The sequence below is a fragment of the Hyla sarda genome, chromosome 6 (genome assembly GCF_029499605.1).
Source record: "Hyla sarda isolate aHylSar1 chromosome 6, aHylSar1.hap1, whole genome shotgun sequence".
NCBI lineage: Eukaryota > Metazoa > Chordata > Amphibia > Anura > Hylidae > Hyla > Hyla sarda.
In genome coordinates, this window is record NC_079194.1 from 58948329 (window position 1) to 58965706 (window position 17378).

Genomic DNA, 17378 nt, shown 5'->3' on the forward strand with positions numbered 1-17378 from the left:
ACTCCCCATACCTTAGAGCCAATCATGATCACACATGAACTTACCTGTTCCTATGCCACCTATCACTTGACCGTTTATTGCAGGTCACTGGGGTTAAAGGATAACTTCCGGCGCTTGTTAATGACATTCATGGGTCGCCGCACTTACCCGTATTTTCCTTTTGTTTACATGTTCCGTTACGTAGATCGCGCATGCGCCCTATCTCCGGGCTCACTGTTCAATGCGCGATCAGCGCTGTGATGACTCGCGCATGCGCGCGGACTTAGACCCATGTCCGTAACTCAGAATGTCAATGCGCCTCTGCACGGACTTAGAATCTGGCTGATAGAACGTTATCTACCCAGTAATGGTGACATATATAGATCACAAGGATCTCTTAATCTATATATTAGGATTAAGGTATTAGATGAAGGAGACTTATAGGGATCTATAATAGACAACCCATATAATCATTTAGCTGTACACTCTAATCTCTATAGTTGTATATCTAACAAGTGTATTAACAATTAATTCCCACTATTGATGAAGTGGTGGTATAGTTTAACCCTAGATGGCTTATAATTAATTATTTATTTATTTATTAATCTATACACTTGCACTTAAAACAATCTATTTAGTTGTCTTCTATCTTTTTATGGGTTAGTTATATGTCTATCCATATATACACGTTTTATGCCAAAACCAATGAAAGAATGGGGGAACGCATTAGTTATATATCGATCAAAAAAATAATAGATATGATAGTTGAATTTGCCCAGAATGATACCATTGCCAACTATAAATGAAAGAATTATTAGGATTGTACCATTTCTACTCATAAAAATGCCGCGAAGGAGAAGCCTTCATTAAGGCCATAGGGACTACGTGTTCCCAGTCTGTAGATCCATCTGGATTCTTCTTGTAGCAATATTTTATCTATATTGCCTCTACGTGAGCCCAGTTGTTTCTGACAAATACCCCAAAATTCGATCTCAAATACATTCTGACCATGAACTGCCCTCATGTGTCTAGCAAGTGGCGTATCACTGTTTGTACGTATAGTACTCAGGTGTTTGGAGATTCTCCTCCTAAATTCTTGTGTTGTCTTACCGACATAGAGTTTGTGACAATTACAGCGAGCTGCATAAATGATGTTTTTACTTGAACAGTTAATAAATTGTCTAATCTGATATTGACGTCCATCAAGTGGATTAGAGAACTCTTGAGCCTTGGGTAAGTATTTGCAGAAACTACAATGGCCACATGGAAAAGATCCTGTAACCCCCATCCGAGGTCTATTATGGGTCTCCTCCAATGAGGGTAAATGACTCCGGACTAAAATGTCCTTAATATTGGATCCTCTCCTAAAGGTTACTTGTGGTCTAACCCCTACAAATCCTCTTAGATCTGGATCTGAATATAGAATCGGCCAGAATCTACGTAAGATATTGAAAATCCTAGTACTATATGCATCATATGTACCAATACATCTGATTTTATGTTCTGTAGCTACTCTATTTGAGGTTAATAGTTGTCTCCTATCACTGTTGTTTGCTCTCCTGTGTGCCTTCTTGACATGGGCTAAAGGGTAACCCCTTGCTCTAAACCTCCGGGATAACTCTCCAGATTCCGCCTCAAAGGTTTCTTGAGTAGAGCAGTTACGCTTCGCCCTTAGGAACTGCCCTACAGGGATGCTTCTTCTCAGAGTGACAGGGTGCCAGCTTTGCCAGTGTAAGAAATTATTCGTCGATGTAGGTTTGCGAAAAACTTTTGTTTGAATCGTGTTAGTCTCATCAATCATAATAGTAAGATCTAAAAAATTAATTAGTCTACCCCCAAACTCTGAAGTGAAATGCATACCAATATCATTGTGATTAAGAGCTTCTAAGAAGGATGTGAATAAGGTGCTCCCCCCATCCCACAAAATCAACACATCATCAATATATCTACCCCAAAATATAATGTGACTAGTGTAGTGCTCAAAATCATCAGAGAAAACAAACTCACTCTCCCACCACCCTAAAAAAAGATTAGCATAATTTGGTGCACAAGTGGACCCCATAGCGGTGCCTTGTGTCTGGAAAAAGAAGGCATCATCAAATAAGAAGTAATTATGTGTCAAAACAAATGTGAGTAAATCAATGACAAATTCATTATGTGTCTTAGTGAATACTGCGTGTATTAAGAAATTTCTTTACCGCCGTGATCCCCAAATCGTGCCTAATATTAGTGTAAAGACTTTCAACGTCTATACTCGCTAACATGGTGGAATCAGTGACTGTTAAATCTTGTAATTTAGTGACAGTGTCCTTAGTGTCCTTAAGATAAGATGGTAGAGAGGTGACTAATGGTGCTAAAAACTGGTCTACATAGATGCTGGCACCCTGTGTAAGATTATCATTCCCCGAGATTATCGGTCGTCCTCTGAGTGGCTGTGGATTCTTATGCGTCTTCGGCAGAGAATAGAAGGTCGCAATTGTAGGATTTGAATTATATATGAAATTATATTCATCCATAGAAATTAGACTACTCTCTTTCGCTGAGGTCAAGAGGGATTTCAATTCCCTGAGGAAAGGAACTGTGGGGTCTGTTTTTAGTCTCCGATATTTAGTGTGATCCTCTAACAAAGCCAGACACATACGGATGTATTCACTCCTATCCAAAAGAACCACATTACCGCCTTTGTCCGAGGCTTCACACTAAATATCGGAGACTAAAAACAGACCCCACAATTCCTTTCCTCAGGGAATTGAAATCCCTCTTGACCTCAGCGAAAGAGAGTAGTCTAATTTCTATGGATGAATATAATTTCATATATAATTCAAATCCTACAATTGCGACCTTCTATTCTCTGCCGAAGACGCATAAGAATACACAGCCACTCAGAGGACGACCGATAATCTCGGGGAATTATAATCTTACACAGGGTGCCAGCATCTATGTAGACCAGTTTTTAGTACCATTAGTCACCTCTCTACCATCTTATCTTAAGGACACTAAGGACACTGTCACTAAATTACAAGATTTAACAGTCACTGATTCCACCATGTTAGCGAGTATAGACGTTGAAAGTCTTTACACTAATATTAGGCACGATTTGGGGATCACGGCGTAAAGAAATTTCTTAATACACGCAGTATTCACTTTAAGACACATAATGAATTTGTCATTGATTTACTCACATTTGTTTTGACACATAATTACTTCTTATTTGATGATGCCTTCTTTTTCCAGACACAAGGCACCGCTATGGGGTCCACTTGTGCACCAAATTATGCTAATCTTTTTTTAGGGTGGTGGAAGAGTGAGTTTGTTTTCTCTGATGATTTTGAGCACTACACTAGTCACATTATATTTTGGGGTAGATTTATTGATGATGTGTTGATTTTGTGGGATGGGGGGAGCACCTTATTCACATCCTTCTTAGAAGCTCTTAATCACAATGATATTGGTATGCATTTCACTTCAGAGTTTGGGGGTAGACTAATTAATTTTTTAGATCTTACTATTATGATTGATGAGACTAACACGATTCAAACAAAAGTTTTTCGCAAACCTACATCGACGAATAATTTCTTACACTGGCAAAGCTGGCACCCTGTCACTCTGAGAAGAAGCATCCCTGTAGGGCAGTTCCTAAGGGCGAAGCGTAACTGCTCTACTCAAGAAACCTTTGAGGCGGAATCTGGAGAGTTATCCAGGAGGTTTAGAGAAAGGGGTTACCCTTTAGCCCATGTCAAGAAGGCACACAGGAGAGCAAACAACAGTGATAGGAGACAACTATTAACCTCAAATAGAGTAGCTACAGAACATAAAATCAGATGTATTGGTACATATGATGCATATAGTACTAGGATTTTCAATATCTTACGCAGATTCTGGCCGATTCTATATTCAGATCCAGATCTAATGGTTAATGGTTAAGGGGTTAATATTAGAAAATGGAATAAATAGCAGCTTGGTAGAAGAATGATCTAAAAATATAATAATCCAAAATGACAAGGCTGCTGGGAAGGATTTAAGAGCCACATTGTTTTTATTGTCTACAATTTATCCCAGTGTTTTCCAACCAGAGTGCCTCCAGCTGTTGCAAAACTACAACTCCCAGCATGCCCGGACAACCTTTGGCTGTCCGGGCATGCTGGGAGTTATAGTTTTGCAACAGCTGGAGGTACCCTGGTTGGAAAACACTATTATCCTATAGTCTTAAAGGGGTACATTTTTTTTTATAAATCAACTGGTGCCAAAAAGTTAACCAGATTTGTAAATTTGAAAAATCTTAATCCTTCCAGTACTTATTAGCTGCTGAATGCTACAGAGGAAATTATTTTCTTTTTGGATTTCCTTTCTGTCTGGCCACAGTGCTCTCTGCTGACACCTCTGTCCATGTCAGGAACTGTCCAGAGCAGCATTTGTTTGCTATGGGGATTTTCTCCTGCTCTGGACAGTTCCTGACATAGACAGAGGTGTCAGCAGAGAGCATTGTGGTCAGACAGAAAAGAAATCCAAAAAGAAAAGAATTTCCTCTGTAGTATACAGCGACTAACAAGTATTGGAAGGATTAAGATTTTTTTTAATAGAAGGAATTTACAAATCTAGATAACTTTCTGGCACAAAATGATTTAAAAAAAAGTTTTCCACCGGAGTGCTCCTTTAAGCTACCGGTACAGCTGTCAGATGAGCGTTCATTTCGGTCGACAGCTATTCCTAGTAAACTCTCATATACGTGCACAATCGTTTCAACCAGATGTCCGTGTGTTCTTAATAGGAAGAGAAGAATAAGCCGCTGCTAGACTACTGTGGTTGTGGGTTATCTACCTTGGGACAAAAGGATCAGGTGGCTTTCATGCTGCCTGAACCACAGGTCCTCAGGGTGGTCCCTATGGCAATCAGGGTGGACCCTGGTAGGCAGCATGAAAGTTTCAGGTTCCTATGAACATCACACCATACACATTAGACCAGTGTTTCCCAACCTGTGTGCCTCCAGCTGTTGCAAAACAAAAGCTCCCAGAAAACCCGGACAGCTAAAGGCTGAAATATTATTCAAGTAATCCGCTAAAATTAGCAGCAAGGAACAGCAGAAACTCAAGTATCAGACGAAGGCAGAATAATCACTTTTATAGATAAAGAAGAAATTCAAGGGTCTATTCACATGTTGCAGTTTCATTATAGGTCACGGTAAAAAAAAATAAAGATAAATAAAAATATGAGGCTTTTCACAACTGATTTAAAGGGGTACTCCGCCCCTGGCATCTTATCCCCTATCCAAAGGATAGGGGATAAGATGTCAGATCGCCGGGGTCCCGCTGTTGGGGACCCCGGGGATCGCTGCTGCAGCACCCCGCTATCATTACTGCGCAGAGCGAGTTCGCTCTGTGCGTAATGACGGGCGATACAGGGGTCGGAGCATCGTTACGTCACGGCTCCGCCCCTCATGACATCACGGCCCGTCCCCTTAATGCAAGTCTATGGCAGGGGGCGTGACGACCGCCACGCCCCCTCCCATAGACTTGTATTGACGGGGGCAAGCCGTGATGTCATGAGGGGCGGAGCCGTGACGTAACGATGCTCCGGCCCCTGTATCGCCCATCATTACGTGCAGAGCGAACTCACTCTGCGCAGTAATGATAGCGGGGTGCTGCAGCAGCGATCCCCGGGGTCCCCAACAGCGGGACCCCGGCGATCTGACATCTTATCCCCTATCCTTTGGATGTCTAGGGGCGGAGTACCCCTTTAACCGCAACAGGTAATGACCCCCTTGGAGCGAGTCCACATTTAGCAGCTTTGTTGTGGGTTTTACCACAATTTTCGCCCTAAGTACAGCTATGTATCAAATTGACAAAATGACCCATGGTGGCTTCTGGGCAGATTTTAGACCCCATGGACATCAGATAAAGGAGTTATCCAGGCTTGACCTATCCTCGGGTTTAGATCAGTGGGGGTCCGACTCTAACCCCCCGCCATTGGCTATTTAGCACCCAATCACACTAAGTATTTTACAAGCAGAATTGTGCTCCAGAAATCCACTCGGAAATTACATTGTAGCAGCCTTCCATTGTTTTCAATAGGATTCTGCTGCACCATTCCAGATCCCAGGCTCTGCCGAAAGAATGTTCATTATTTGGCGGGACCCGCTTGGAAATGTATTGCTGTCTATAGAGATGGCGTGTTTTTTTGAGAGCGGTCCTAGCGCAGGAATATCTTGTCAGTGCCCTATTTGTGGAATGTCCGTCCATGTTTTCCCGGGCAGACGTTCCGCAATATTTCCGCCATGTGAACATGCCTAATTAAGAATTAAAGGGATTATCCAGGGATAGAAAAGCAGAACTCAAAATTTTTGGGTAGTGTGAATAGACCCTTATTGTTTACATCAGGTTTGTATTCGCACACATCATACTTTCTCTACTGTAGCAATGCCTCATTGCGCTGTGATCTCTTTAAATAGGTGCTGGGTGTCGGACCTTCCCCAGATCTCAACTTTCTAAAAATTCTATAAAAAAAAAAAAAAATCCCTTTAAAAACACGACCATTTAGCACAGCACCATTCTTCAAAACAACTATCTTAATTCTGTTTTAGAGGTTACATTTTCTCGAGCGTAAAAAAACATAAAATAAGAAAAAAATAAAGAGAAACCCAAAAAACAAAACACAAACACATTTTCTGATATTTTACAAAAAGAATTAAGAGCTCAGAGCCATAGACCCAATGGTTCAATCTTCTACTTGTGTTTCTGTATCCAGCATTAGAACAGTTTTTGTTACATCTTGGTTCAGACCGGAATGATGTTGGCACGTGTATTGTTCAGTAAGGCTTTCTCCACTATACGCACACAACGTTACCCTCGGCCCACCGTTATAATTCTGACCGAGAGCGCGTTATTCGAGGGCCTTTCCGGATTTCTTTCCGCTTCTCTTCCTTACGTCTTCGTTTCTCCTCTTCTTTTATCGCTTTCTGAAAGGCATCTGTATTGGGTAAAAACTAGGAAAAAGACACCCACAATTACATTTAATACACCAAAAAATGGCATCTTAACAGTTATTAACGCAAAATTATAAACACTTTCTATAAGGCCTGGTTTACACCGCGATTTGTGCCTCTAAGGCAGTGTTTTTCAACCAGGGTGCCTCCAGTTGTTGCAAAACTACAACTCCCAGCATGCTGGGAGTTGAAGTTTTGCAACAGCTGGAGGCAACCTGGTTGAAAAACACTGATCTAAGGCATGGAAAATGTGAAAATGATTTGCCAATGGAACCATTCTTAGAGTCTATTAACACCGCAGAATTTGCGCCAGGGCAATTCCGCCTCAAATGAAAGCCCAATACACTTCTATGGGATTCTGCACTCCCGTTGACCTTTCGGAATTTCCGCTTGCGGAATTCAGCAAGCGGAAATTACGGAGTGTCAACGGGAGTGCAGAATCCCATAGAAGTGTACTGGTCGCAGTGTGAATAGACCCTCAGAACAATGCCAGGTAGAGGTTTTGTGCTCGTAGCTTCTGGGGCTGTGGTCAAGAGCCCACCACTTGTATACAAAAAAAAAAGGAATCTTGTAGCAGCACACAAGTAAAGTGAAAAAATGGGGATTTATTCCATAAAAAGTGTTTTCACAGCAAGCGACGTTTCGACCAGGCTCTCCTAGTCTTGAAAAAGACTAGGAGAGCCTGGTTGAAACGTTGCTTGCTGTGAAAACACTTTTTATGGAATAAATCCCCATTTTTTCACTTTACTTGTGTGCTGCTACAAGATTTCTTATATAATTAAAAAAAATTAAAGGATCACCAAGATAACACATCCTAGATCTGAATGAAGGAACGAATCGTATGAAATACTTTCGTCTTTACATAGTTGAATGTGCTGACAACAAAATCACACAAAAATTATCAATGGAGATCAAATTTATCAACCCATGGAGGTCTGGATATGGAGTCACACTCAAAATCAAAGTGGAAAACCACACTACAGGCTGATCCAACTTTGATGTAATGTCCTTAAAACAAGTCAAAATGAGGCTCAGTAGTGTGTGTGGCCTCCACTTGCCCGTATAACCTCCCTACAACACCTGGGTATGCTCCTGATGAGGTGGCGCATGGTCTCCTGAGGGATGTCCTCCCAGACCTGGACTAAAGCATCCGCCAACTCCTGGACAGTCTGTGGTGCAACGTGGTGTTGGTGGATGGAGCGAGACATGATGTCCCAGATGTGTTCAATCGGATTCAGGTCTGGGGAACGGGCGGGCCAGTCCATAGCATCAATGCCTTCCTCCTGCAGGAACTGCTGACACACTCCAGCCACATGAGGTCTAGCATTGTCTTGCATTAAGAGGCACCTAGGGCCAACCACACCAGCATATGGTCTCACAAGGGGTCTGAGGATCTCATCTCGGTACCTAATGGCAATCAGGCTACCTCTGGTAAGCACATGGAGAGCTGTGCGGCCACCCAAAGAAATGCCACCCCACACCATTACTGACCCACCACCAAACCAGTCATGCTGGAGGATGTTGCAGGCAGCAGAACGTTCTCCACGGCATCTCCAGACTCTGTCACATGTGCTCAGTGTGAACCTGCTTTCATCTGTGAAGAGCACAGGGCGCCAGTGGTGAATTTGCCAATCTTGTTGTTCTCTGGCAAATGCCAAACTTGATGCACGGTGTTGGGCTGTAAGCACAACCCCCACCTGTGGATGTCAGGCTCTCATACCACCCTCATGGAGTCTGTTTCTGACCATTTGAGTGGACACAGGCACATTTGTGGCCTGCTGGAGGTCATTTTGCAGGGCTCTGGCAGTACTCCTGCTCCTCCTTGCACAAAGGCGGAGGTAGCGATCCTGCTGCTGGGTTGTTGCCCTCCTACGGCCTCATCCACGTCTCCTGATGTACTGGCCTGTCTTCTGGTAGCGCCTCCATGCTCTGGACCCTACACTGACAGACAGAGCAAACCTTCTTGCCACAGCTTGCATTGATGTGCCATCCTGGATGAGCTGCACTACCTGAGCCACTTGTGTGGGTTGTAGACTCCGTCTCATACTACCACTAGAGTGAAAGCACCACCGGCATTCAAATGTGACCAAAACATCAGCCAGGATGCATAGGACCTGAAAAGTGGTCTGTGGTCACCACCTGCAGAACCACTCCTTTATTGGGGGTGTCTTGCTAATTGCCTATAATTTCCACCTGTTGTCTGTTCCATTTGCACAACAGCATGTGAAATTGATTGTCAATCAGTGTTGCTTCCTGAGTGGACAGTGCGATTTCACAGAAGTGTCATTGACTTGGAGTTACATTGTGTTGTTTAAGTGTTCCCTTTATTTTTTTGAGCAATGTATTTACTTATGAATGAAATCCACAGTTGCAAATTTTGTGGAGATCTGTAACAATTTTAAAATTTTGGGTTCATTGCAGATTTCCCATTTAAAATCCACAGCACATTAGCAGCATATATTGACAGAACTAATATTTTCCAAAAACAGCACCACGCCAGTGCTCAGGTTGTGTGTGGTATAACAACTTGGCTTCATTCACTTCTATGGGCTGCAATGAGCTCAACTGAGGGCAGGGGTGTAGCTTTTTATTTTATTTTTTATTTTTTTATTTTTTTTTTAAAGAAATCAGCTCTTTTTTTTCTTATCCTGGATAACCCCTTCCATGTGTGACCAGATTATAGTTAGGCTAAGTTTCCACTTGGTTTTTTTCTGGCAGTTTTTGGATATCTGCCACTGCAGTTTTTCAGCCAAAGCCAGAAGTGTATTCAAAAGGAATAGGACATATAAAGGAAGGACTTCTCCTCCATTATGGATCCACTTCAGACTTTGGCTCAAAAACTGCAGTGGCAGTATTCCAAAAACTGCCAGAAAAAAACCAAGTGGAAACTTAGCCTTAGGGAACCAATCTCTTTAATACTTTTATCCAAAAGTATAGATGTACTTTAAAATCTACATACCGTATATACTCGAGTATAAGCCGACCCGAATATAAGCCGAGGCCCCTAATTTCAACCCAAAATCCCAGGAAAAGTTATTGACTCGATTATAAGCCTAGGGTGGGAAATACATCATCCCCCCCCTGTCATCATCCAGACCCCCATCATTAACATCCTCATCATCATTACCCTGTCATCATCTAGACCCTCATCATCATCACCTGTCATCATCCCCTTGTCATCATCCCACACCCCCTTCATCATCCCCTTGTCATCATCCCACACACCCCCTTCATCATCCCCTTATCCCACACCCCCCCTTCATCATCCCCTTGTCATCATCCCACACACCCCCTTCATCATCCCCTTGTCATCATCCCACCCCCCCCTTCATCATCCCCACCCCCTTCATCATCCCCTTATCATCCCACACCCCCCTTCATCATCCCCTTGTTATCATCCCCACCCCCCTTCATCATCCCCTTGTCATCATCCCACACCCCCCCCTTCATCATCCTCTTGTCATCATCCGCCCTCAGTGGTCTTCAACCTGCGGACCTCCAGAGGTTTCAAAACTACAACTCCCAGCAAGCCCGGGCAGCCATCGGCTGTCCGGGCTTGCTGGGAGTTGTAGTTTTGAAACCTCTGGAGGTCCGCAGGTTGAAGACCACTGCGGCCTTCGACATCATCCAGCCCCCTTTAGTTCTCACCCCCTTTAGTTCTGTACAGTACTCGCCTCCGCTCGGCGCTGGTCTGGTGCTGCAGGGCTGTCCGGTGAGGAGGCCTCTTCTAAGCGCTTCAGGCCAGAATAGAGGCGTTGCCTTGACGATGACGCAGAAGTACGTTGGTAATGAACGTACCTCTGCGTCGTCAAGGTAACGTGACTATTCTGGGGCCGGGCCCGAAGCGCTTAGAAGAGGCCTCCCCGGTGAAGATAGCAGCCCGGAACCACTATCCCACCGGACGACCTCCTCACCTGACAGTCCTGCAGCACCAGACCAGCGCCGAGCGGAGGAGAGTACTGTACAGAACTAAAGGGGGTGAGAGGGGGCTGGATGATGTCGAAGGCCGCAGTGGTCTTCAACCTGCGGACCTCCAGAGGTTTCAAAACTACAACTCCCAGCAAGCCCGGACAGCCGATGGCTGCCCGGGCTTGCTGGGAGTAGTAGTTTTGAAACCTCTGGAGGTCCGCAGGTTGAAGACCACTGCGGGTGGGGAGTTCACTCGAGTATAAGCCGAGGGGGGTGTTTTCAGCACGAAAAATCGTGCTGAAAAACTCGGCTTATACTCGAGTATATACGGTAACCAAGTAAACTTACCTCCATATTTTCACTCCTAAAGGGATTTCGATAATCGGGGGACTTTTCACTAATGCCCAACTCCTGAGACATCTGCAATAAGAAGTTATATGTAACCAAAATATACGCTGCTAATAAAGCTCTGTCTATATACTGCACCTATACTACACTGGAATTTGCTGTCATAAAATTAGATATATAAAAAACACATTATACAATATCAGGCAATAGTATTATGCAGGATAAAAAACTAAAAATGTAAAGATCACAACCCAAAGGTTTACAGTTTTCATGTACTGTGGCTTTTGTAGTGAACACTATGACTAAAAGTATGTGACCCCTGACCATTGCATCTATATGAGCACAGACAGGGGTTCTTTACTAGAACATCAGGTGGTCATGGTGAACTCTATAAAAAAAGATCAGAAAGGGCCTGGATGCATTTTTGGAGACTAATAATATTACAGGTTATGGATATTAGATATATATGGACAGAACGTTGATCCAGGGATTTATTCTGATCACCATATTGGAGTCGGGAAGGAATTTTTCCCCTGGTATGGGGAAATTGGCATTGGCCTCATAAGGACAGTAGGGACAAAATAGGGTTATTCAGTTGAACTTTATGGACTCTGAACTTTTTTCAACCTTAAAAGGAAATTCGTCAACAGTGTCACCTGCACTAACCTGTTGGTACGGACAGGTAGTGCAGGGGACACAGATGACAACGGTACTTACCTTGTCCCGTTCTATGCAGTCGTTCTCCGGTAATCTTCTCCGTTATCTTCAGCTCCAGGCCCGGCTTGGAGCATGGGCGGAGCTTAGTGACATCACTGCTGCTGCTCTCTGCTGGGTCCCGCTGCTAGCAAACAGCAGCTGTAACATCACTAAGCTCCGCCCATGCTCCAAGCCGGGCCCGGAACTGAAGATACCAGAGAAGATTACCAGAAAACGACTGCACAGAACAGGACAAGGTAAGTACTGTTGTCATCAGTGTCACCTGCACTACCTGTCTGTACTGACAGGTTAGTGCAGGTGACACTGGTGACGGATTTCCTTTAAGAACTATGTAACTTTATATTAACACAAATATTGGATTATGACATACCAGGCCAAGAAGCTGGGAGTGAGGACCGTCATCAAAGATGCCACTCAGATTACAGAAGCCAATACCCCACCGAATCAGGTTGTTCCAATTGGAATTTCGATCAAAGTAATGGTGAACGATCTTGGGAAAACGTAGGACGACATCACCAAAGAAGGCGGAATTTTCCACAGTGTGTGAATAGGCTGCAACATAAAGCAGGTATTAACAGCCAGCATTATAACACTTCATCTGAACAGCCGCATCACATACTCTGCCAATGACCGATCTCCTTCAGACATTTTTCCTTCTCAACAAACCTGCCAAGAATCAGAAAATGAAGCTGACAATAGCCGCATTCTTATTTCTTTCCAGAAAAATCTGCCAGTGTTGCGGAACAATTCTTTGCGAGATGAGATTATTATTTATACCCTAGAAAGTCACACAATTGGGTTTTATGCCCTTTACATTATATTTCTATGCCTGCTGTACTGGAGAATAGAAACATTTATAAAGAAAAGCAATTTCTTTATTTTATCATTAGCTTTCAGAACATGAGAATTATTATTAAAGAGAATGAGTCATTAGAAGTGGACATTATTTAAAGGGGTACTCCCGCCCCTAGACATCTTATCCCCTATCCAAAGTATAGGGGATAAGATGTCTGATCGCCGCAAACTCCCTGCTGCGTTCATTTAGAGAGTCGGGTGCAGCAGCGGAGGCTCGTTACGTCGCGGCCACGCCCCCTCAATGCAAATCTATGGGAGGGGGCGTGGCCTTGACGTCACAAGCCTCTGGCCCGCATTGCCAGTCATCTGGCACGGAGCGAAGTTCAGCAGCAGGACCCCCACGATCAGACATCTTATCCCCTATCCTTTAGATAGGGGATAAGATGTCTCGGGGCGGAGTACCCCTTTAACCTTTTAAAAGGGGTAAAACATAAACCCACTGATAGCCTATCCTGTGGTTAGGTTATCAACAGCTTATTGGCGGGGTGTCGACACCTGGCCCTCCCACCGATCAGCCGTTTTTCACAGCCGTGACACCGGAAGTAAACACTTTGTAGGGGGCTGAAAGCCTAGGCTCTATACATAGTAGTGGAATTAAAGGAAAACTGACAGCCGGATTACCTGCACTAAACCCAATACCTGAGGTTATAGTGAAGGAGAACTGGATTATAACGAGGCATCACTTACCTGGATATGTGTTCCAGTTTCAGAGATACCCATTGCTAATAGCCAGCTTTGCACAATAGAGGCAGAACCTGGCGTACCCAAAACCATAATTTACTACTTTCCGTTGTTTTTATTTTTACTAGTGCAGTTTTAGGGTAGAGTCACACGTAGCACATCCGCAAAATATTTGATGCTGCGGATGCGCTGATGACCGTCGCTAGATTGAGCTCCCTGCTGCGTGCTCCCTGCTGCGCCCATGTGTCCTGCGTGTCTGCTCATAGCAGAAATCCACTTCTATGAGCAGACACACAGGGATTTGCAGGTCTGTAGTAAACTGCGCGCAGTTTACTACAGACTTGCAGATCCCTGTGTGTCTGATTGTGGAAGCGGATTGCTGGACACATGGGCACAGCAAGGAGCTCAATCTAGTGACGGTCAATAGCACATCCGCAGCGTATTTCATGTGACTCTACCCTTACAGTACATTAAAGTTATTATTACCTTTTAAACCATTGCACCAGGGGACAGAGGACCAATCAGATGATAGAAGGATTCTCTGTCAAACACCTTATATGCTGCAGCAGCTGCTGTACACTGTATCTAATAGGTTTAGCTGCCAGGATCGGCATCTAATGGATTTAACTACCAGGATCGGCGTCATCTCTGATCAAAGCATTTGTGTAATACAACCCTGCTGCCAATCTTGTGGGTCCCCTGACAGCATCCACGAGATCACCATGACAAAAAAATAAAAAATAAGTTGTGGTATGGCATGCTGGGAGTTGTAGTTTTTCAACAGCTGGGGGCACTCTGGTTGGGAAATACTGATCTATATAAAGAAAAATCTCAGTGATCACAGGCAATTGGAGTGCTGGAATTTTCCTGTTTTGTGTAGCTCACTTTTATACTTTGCCTGGGGTGGTTTAGCAGATGACATTTTTTTTTTTTTTTTTTAAAACAAGGTACTAAAAAGTGATGCATTTTTTCTCACAATCTGGTACCCTTCTCTCTTTACATGAAGGGAATTCTCACTTAGGCTATGTTCACATGGCAGAATTTCTGCATTTCCACACAAAAAGCAGACTGCGGATTTTTCGCAGTTCCGTGGAACCTGAGCTGAATTTCTGTGCTTTCAAAGCACACATTTCACTTGAATTCAGAGTTCCATTAACTTTAATGGGGCTCTAAACGGAATTGCAAAAATTCCGTTGTGTAAACAGTGGAATCCCCATTGAAATTAACAAGCAGTAAATTTTGCGGAATTTTTGAGCAGTGTTTTAGCCTCAGACTGGTCCAAAACTGAAATATGCAAATAGATGCCATATATCTAGAAATGGCTGCAAATAAAAAGGCTTATACTTGTATATGCATAATGTGTTACTAATCCACAGCATGGCCATACACATCTTACACCAACAATACATTGTACTGCAGTATACAATGTGCACTTCTCCCTCCTCGCAGTCTATACACCCATCATACATAGCCTAGAACAGCTCTATAGAAGATGCTGACCCCATAAACATGATCAGAATGCTTACGCTTCATACGATGAACTGTTTATAATATAAATATCAGTGAATTCTCCTTTGTAGCACTTTATATCTAACCTATCTTACCATCTTTAATCTTCTCATCTATGGGGAATGGACCATCAGGCTGTATTCCTGCTGCAATGAGAACAGCTCGGGAGTCCTCCAGCACCTGGTACAACACAAAATATTATCATAGTGCAAAGCTAAAGGTAATCTGTATTTCCTGCTAAGAGACACCATTGAATCATACTACGGAACTTCCGTGCGTGGAATTGTGCTCCGGAATTACGTTGTATAAAACTCAACATTGGAGTGCATGGGCCTTCCGCGGTCCCATTCACACTGCAGAAAACTGCTTCTGAAATTGATACAGCAGTGGCCACCAGACGGAATCTCTGAGAGGAATTCCTGATTAGAATTACGTGTGTGGATATTCTGTAGTGTGAACATATCCTTAGGGTATAAAAGCAAACTTTACCATTCCTGAAGCCGATGGTGGAGCCAAGCTGCCCAAGTGCCTGGCATGGTTTCTTGTTCACACTCGTCTCCCTCTTTGATTGATGTAAAGAGCCTCGAATGTCTAACTAGGAGGTGGGAGCAAGCGAGGAGGCGTGCCAAATTGTGGCACTTAAGCAGCTCAGCCCCATCTTCTTGACACTTGGCTGAAAAAAAAAAAACTTTCGGACATCACTATCACCTCCCTTAAAGGGAAAGTTTACTTTTATAGCAGCTCTTCTATGGTTGGTTACTCCATCACCTAAATAAGAGACAACTCTTTTCACAATGATCACATGATGCTCAGGTCCCGCTCCTAATAAAATAAGCTACAGGGGAAAAGTACTATTGATTAGTGGCCAATAAGATGAATAGCTATCCTTGTTATAAAAACATGGCGTAAGTCTGCCACAATGGGAGGCATTTGTGGGGCAATGATACCTGGTTAAAAGCCACCTTTGGGACATCAGTCTGGGAAGTGCGTGTTTAGGGACTGGACGGAATGACTAAACTCAGATGACTCTTCACCAGTAACTTACACACAGTGCATGCTAAAAGTTTACTTTCTACATTACCCAACATTAGGCAAATTATACAGGGGCATCATCACAATACTGTTACCATCCAGTATAATGGCAGAGTGGCAGCTGGGGGCCTAGAAATTGGTGACCTTTACCAGATCTGATCGATGATCTGATCGGTGGAGGTTCTGAACATCAGACTTCCACCATCAAACATGAAAGGAGATAAAAAAAAATTCTTCAAAAACTGCACCACATTAGTCTGCAGGATGGCTGTGGTTTAGCAGCTCAGTTCCATTAAAGTGAATAGAGCCAAATTGTTAACCACAAACAATCATACATTTTTTTTAATAGAAATTAGCTATGTTTCGCTATTGCTGGATAGCCCTTAAAAGTCTCCGCAATTTTGGCAGGACTGGGACTACCTTATGAATATGGAGGTGTGCTGACTCTCCCCTACAGATAAGTTCAGGGAAAAGGAGGATCAGGCATGTTGACTTTCAACTCCTGGTTATCTTAGACATATATGGCAGCAGCTTTTTTTATTTTTATTTTTTTTTTACCTTAAATAGGTACTCCGCCCCTAGACATCCTATCCTTTGTATAGGGGATAAGATGTCCCCCTGTGATTTTTCCTGCAGCTCCCTCCCATAGGCTTACATTGAGGGGGCGGAGCCGTGACGTTGCGATACTCCGGCCCCTTTATTGTGAGTCATCAGCCACGGAGCAAAGCTTTGTTCCATGCAGCTAATGACTGGGGGGCTGCAGGAGAGATCACGGGGGTCCCCAGCAGCGGGACCCCCGCGATCAGACATCTTATAGGGGATAAGATGTCTAGGGGCAAAGAACTCCTTTAACCTACAGAACACATGCACGCTTAGCTTAACCAAGCGTACTTGTGTATAGAAAGGGCAAAAGCATTCAGCTATTGGAGGGGTATGACTGCCTAAAAGGGGTCCTCTAGAGGGAAAAAAAATGGTGACAGAAAAATTATACAGATTTTCTAATTACTTCTATATAAAGATCTAAAGCTTTCCAGTACTCATCAGCTGCTGTATGCTACAGAGGAAGTTGTGTAGTCCTTTCCAGTCTGATCACAGTGCACACAGTTTCTGACACGGAAAGAGGTGGCAGCAGAGAGCACCCTGTCTGACTGAAAAGACTACATGACTTCTTCCAGGACATCCAGCAGCTGATAAGATTTTTAAACAGAATTTACAAATTTGCATAACTTTCTGTCACCAGTTGATTTGAAAACATATGTTTCCTTTTTGGAGTACTCCTTTAAGCCTGAATACTATATCATGGAACAGTATATTTGTGATGCCTATGCCGCTTTAGTCTTTTTGCCAAAAGATCTCATAAAGATGAGAA

General features: G+C 43.5%; 1 protein-coding gene and 1 long non-coding RNA gene across 3 annotated transcripts in view; one reads left to right on the forward strand and one right to left on the reverse strand.

Moving 5' to 3' along the window:
- Positions 1–17378, reverse strand: part of LOC130275637 (coiled-coil domain-containing protein 134-like) — a 318762-nt gene that overhangs the window by 273259 nt on the left and 28125 nt on the right. Inside the window, exons 4-7 of one of the 2 annotated variants that reach the window (XM_056523838.1) lie at positions 15073–15157; positions 12303–12484; positions 11216–11287; positions 6633–6958 (exon numbers count right to left, since the gene is read on the reverse strand). In XM_056523838.1, coding sequence (XP_056379813.1) covers positions 6833–6958; positions 11216–11287; positions 12303–12484; positions 15073–15157 — 465 coding nt within the window. In that variant the 3' untranslated portion in view covers positions 6633–6832. Of the gene's footprint in view, positions 1–6632; positions 6959–11215; positions 11288–12302; positions 12485–15072; positions 15158–17378 lie in introns of those variants that run through there. The other variant, XM_056523839.1, reaches the window with a different exon arrangement.
- LOC130275638 (uncharacterized) lies at positions 4530–6506 on the forward strand. Its single transcript, XR_008844853.1, has 2 exons — positions 4530–5214; positions 5726–6506. It is a non-coding gene; the product is annotated as an uncharacterized LOC130275638 (long non-coding RNA).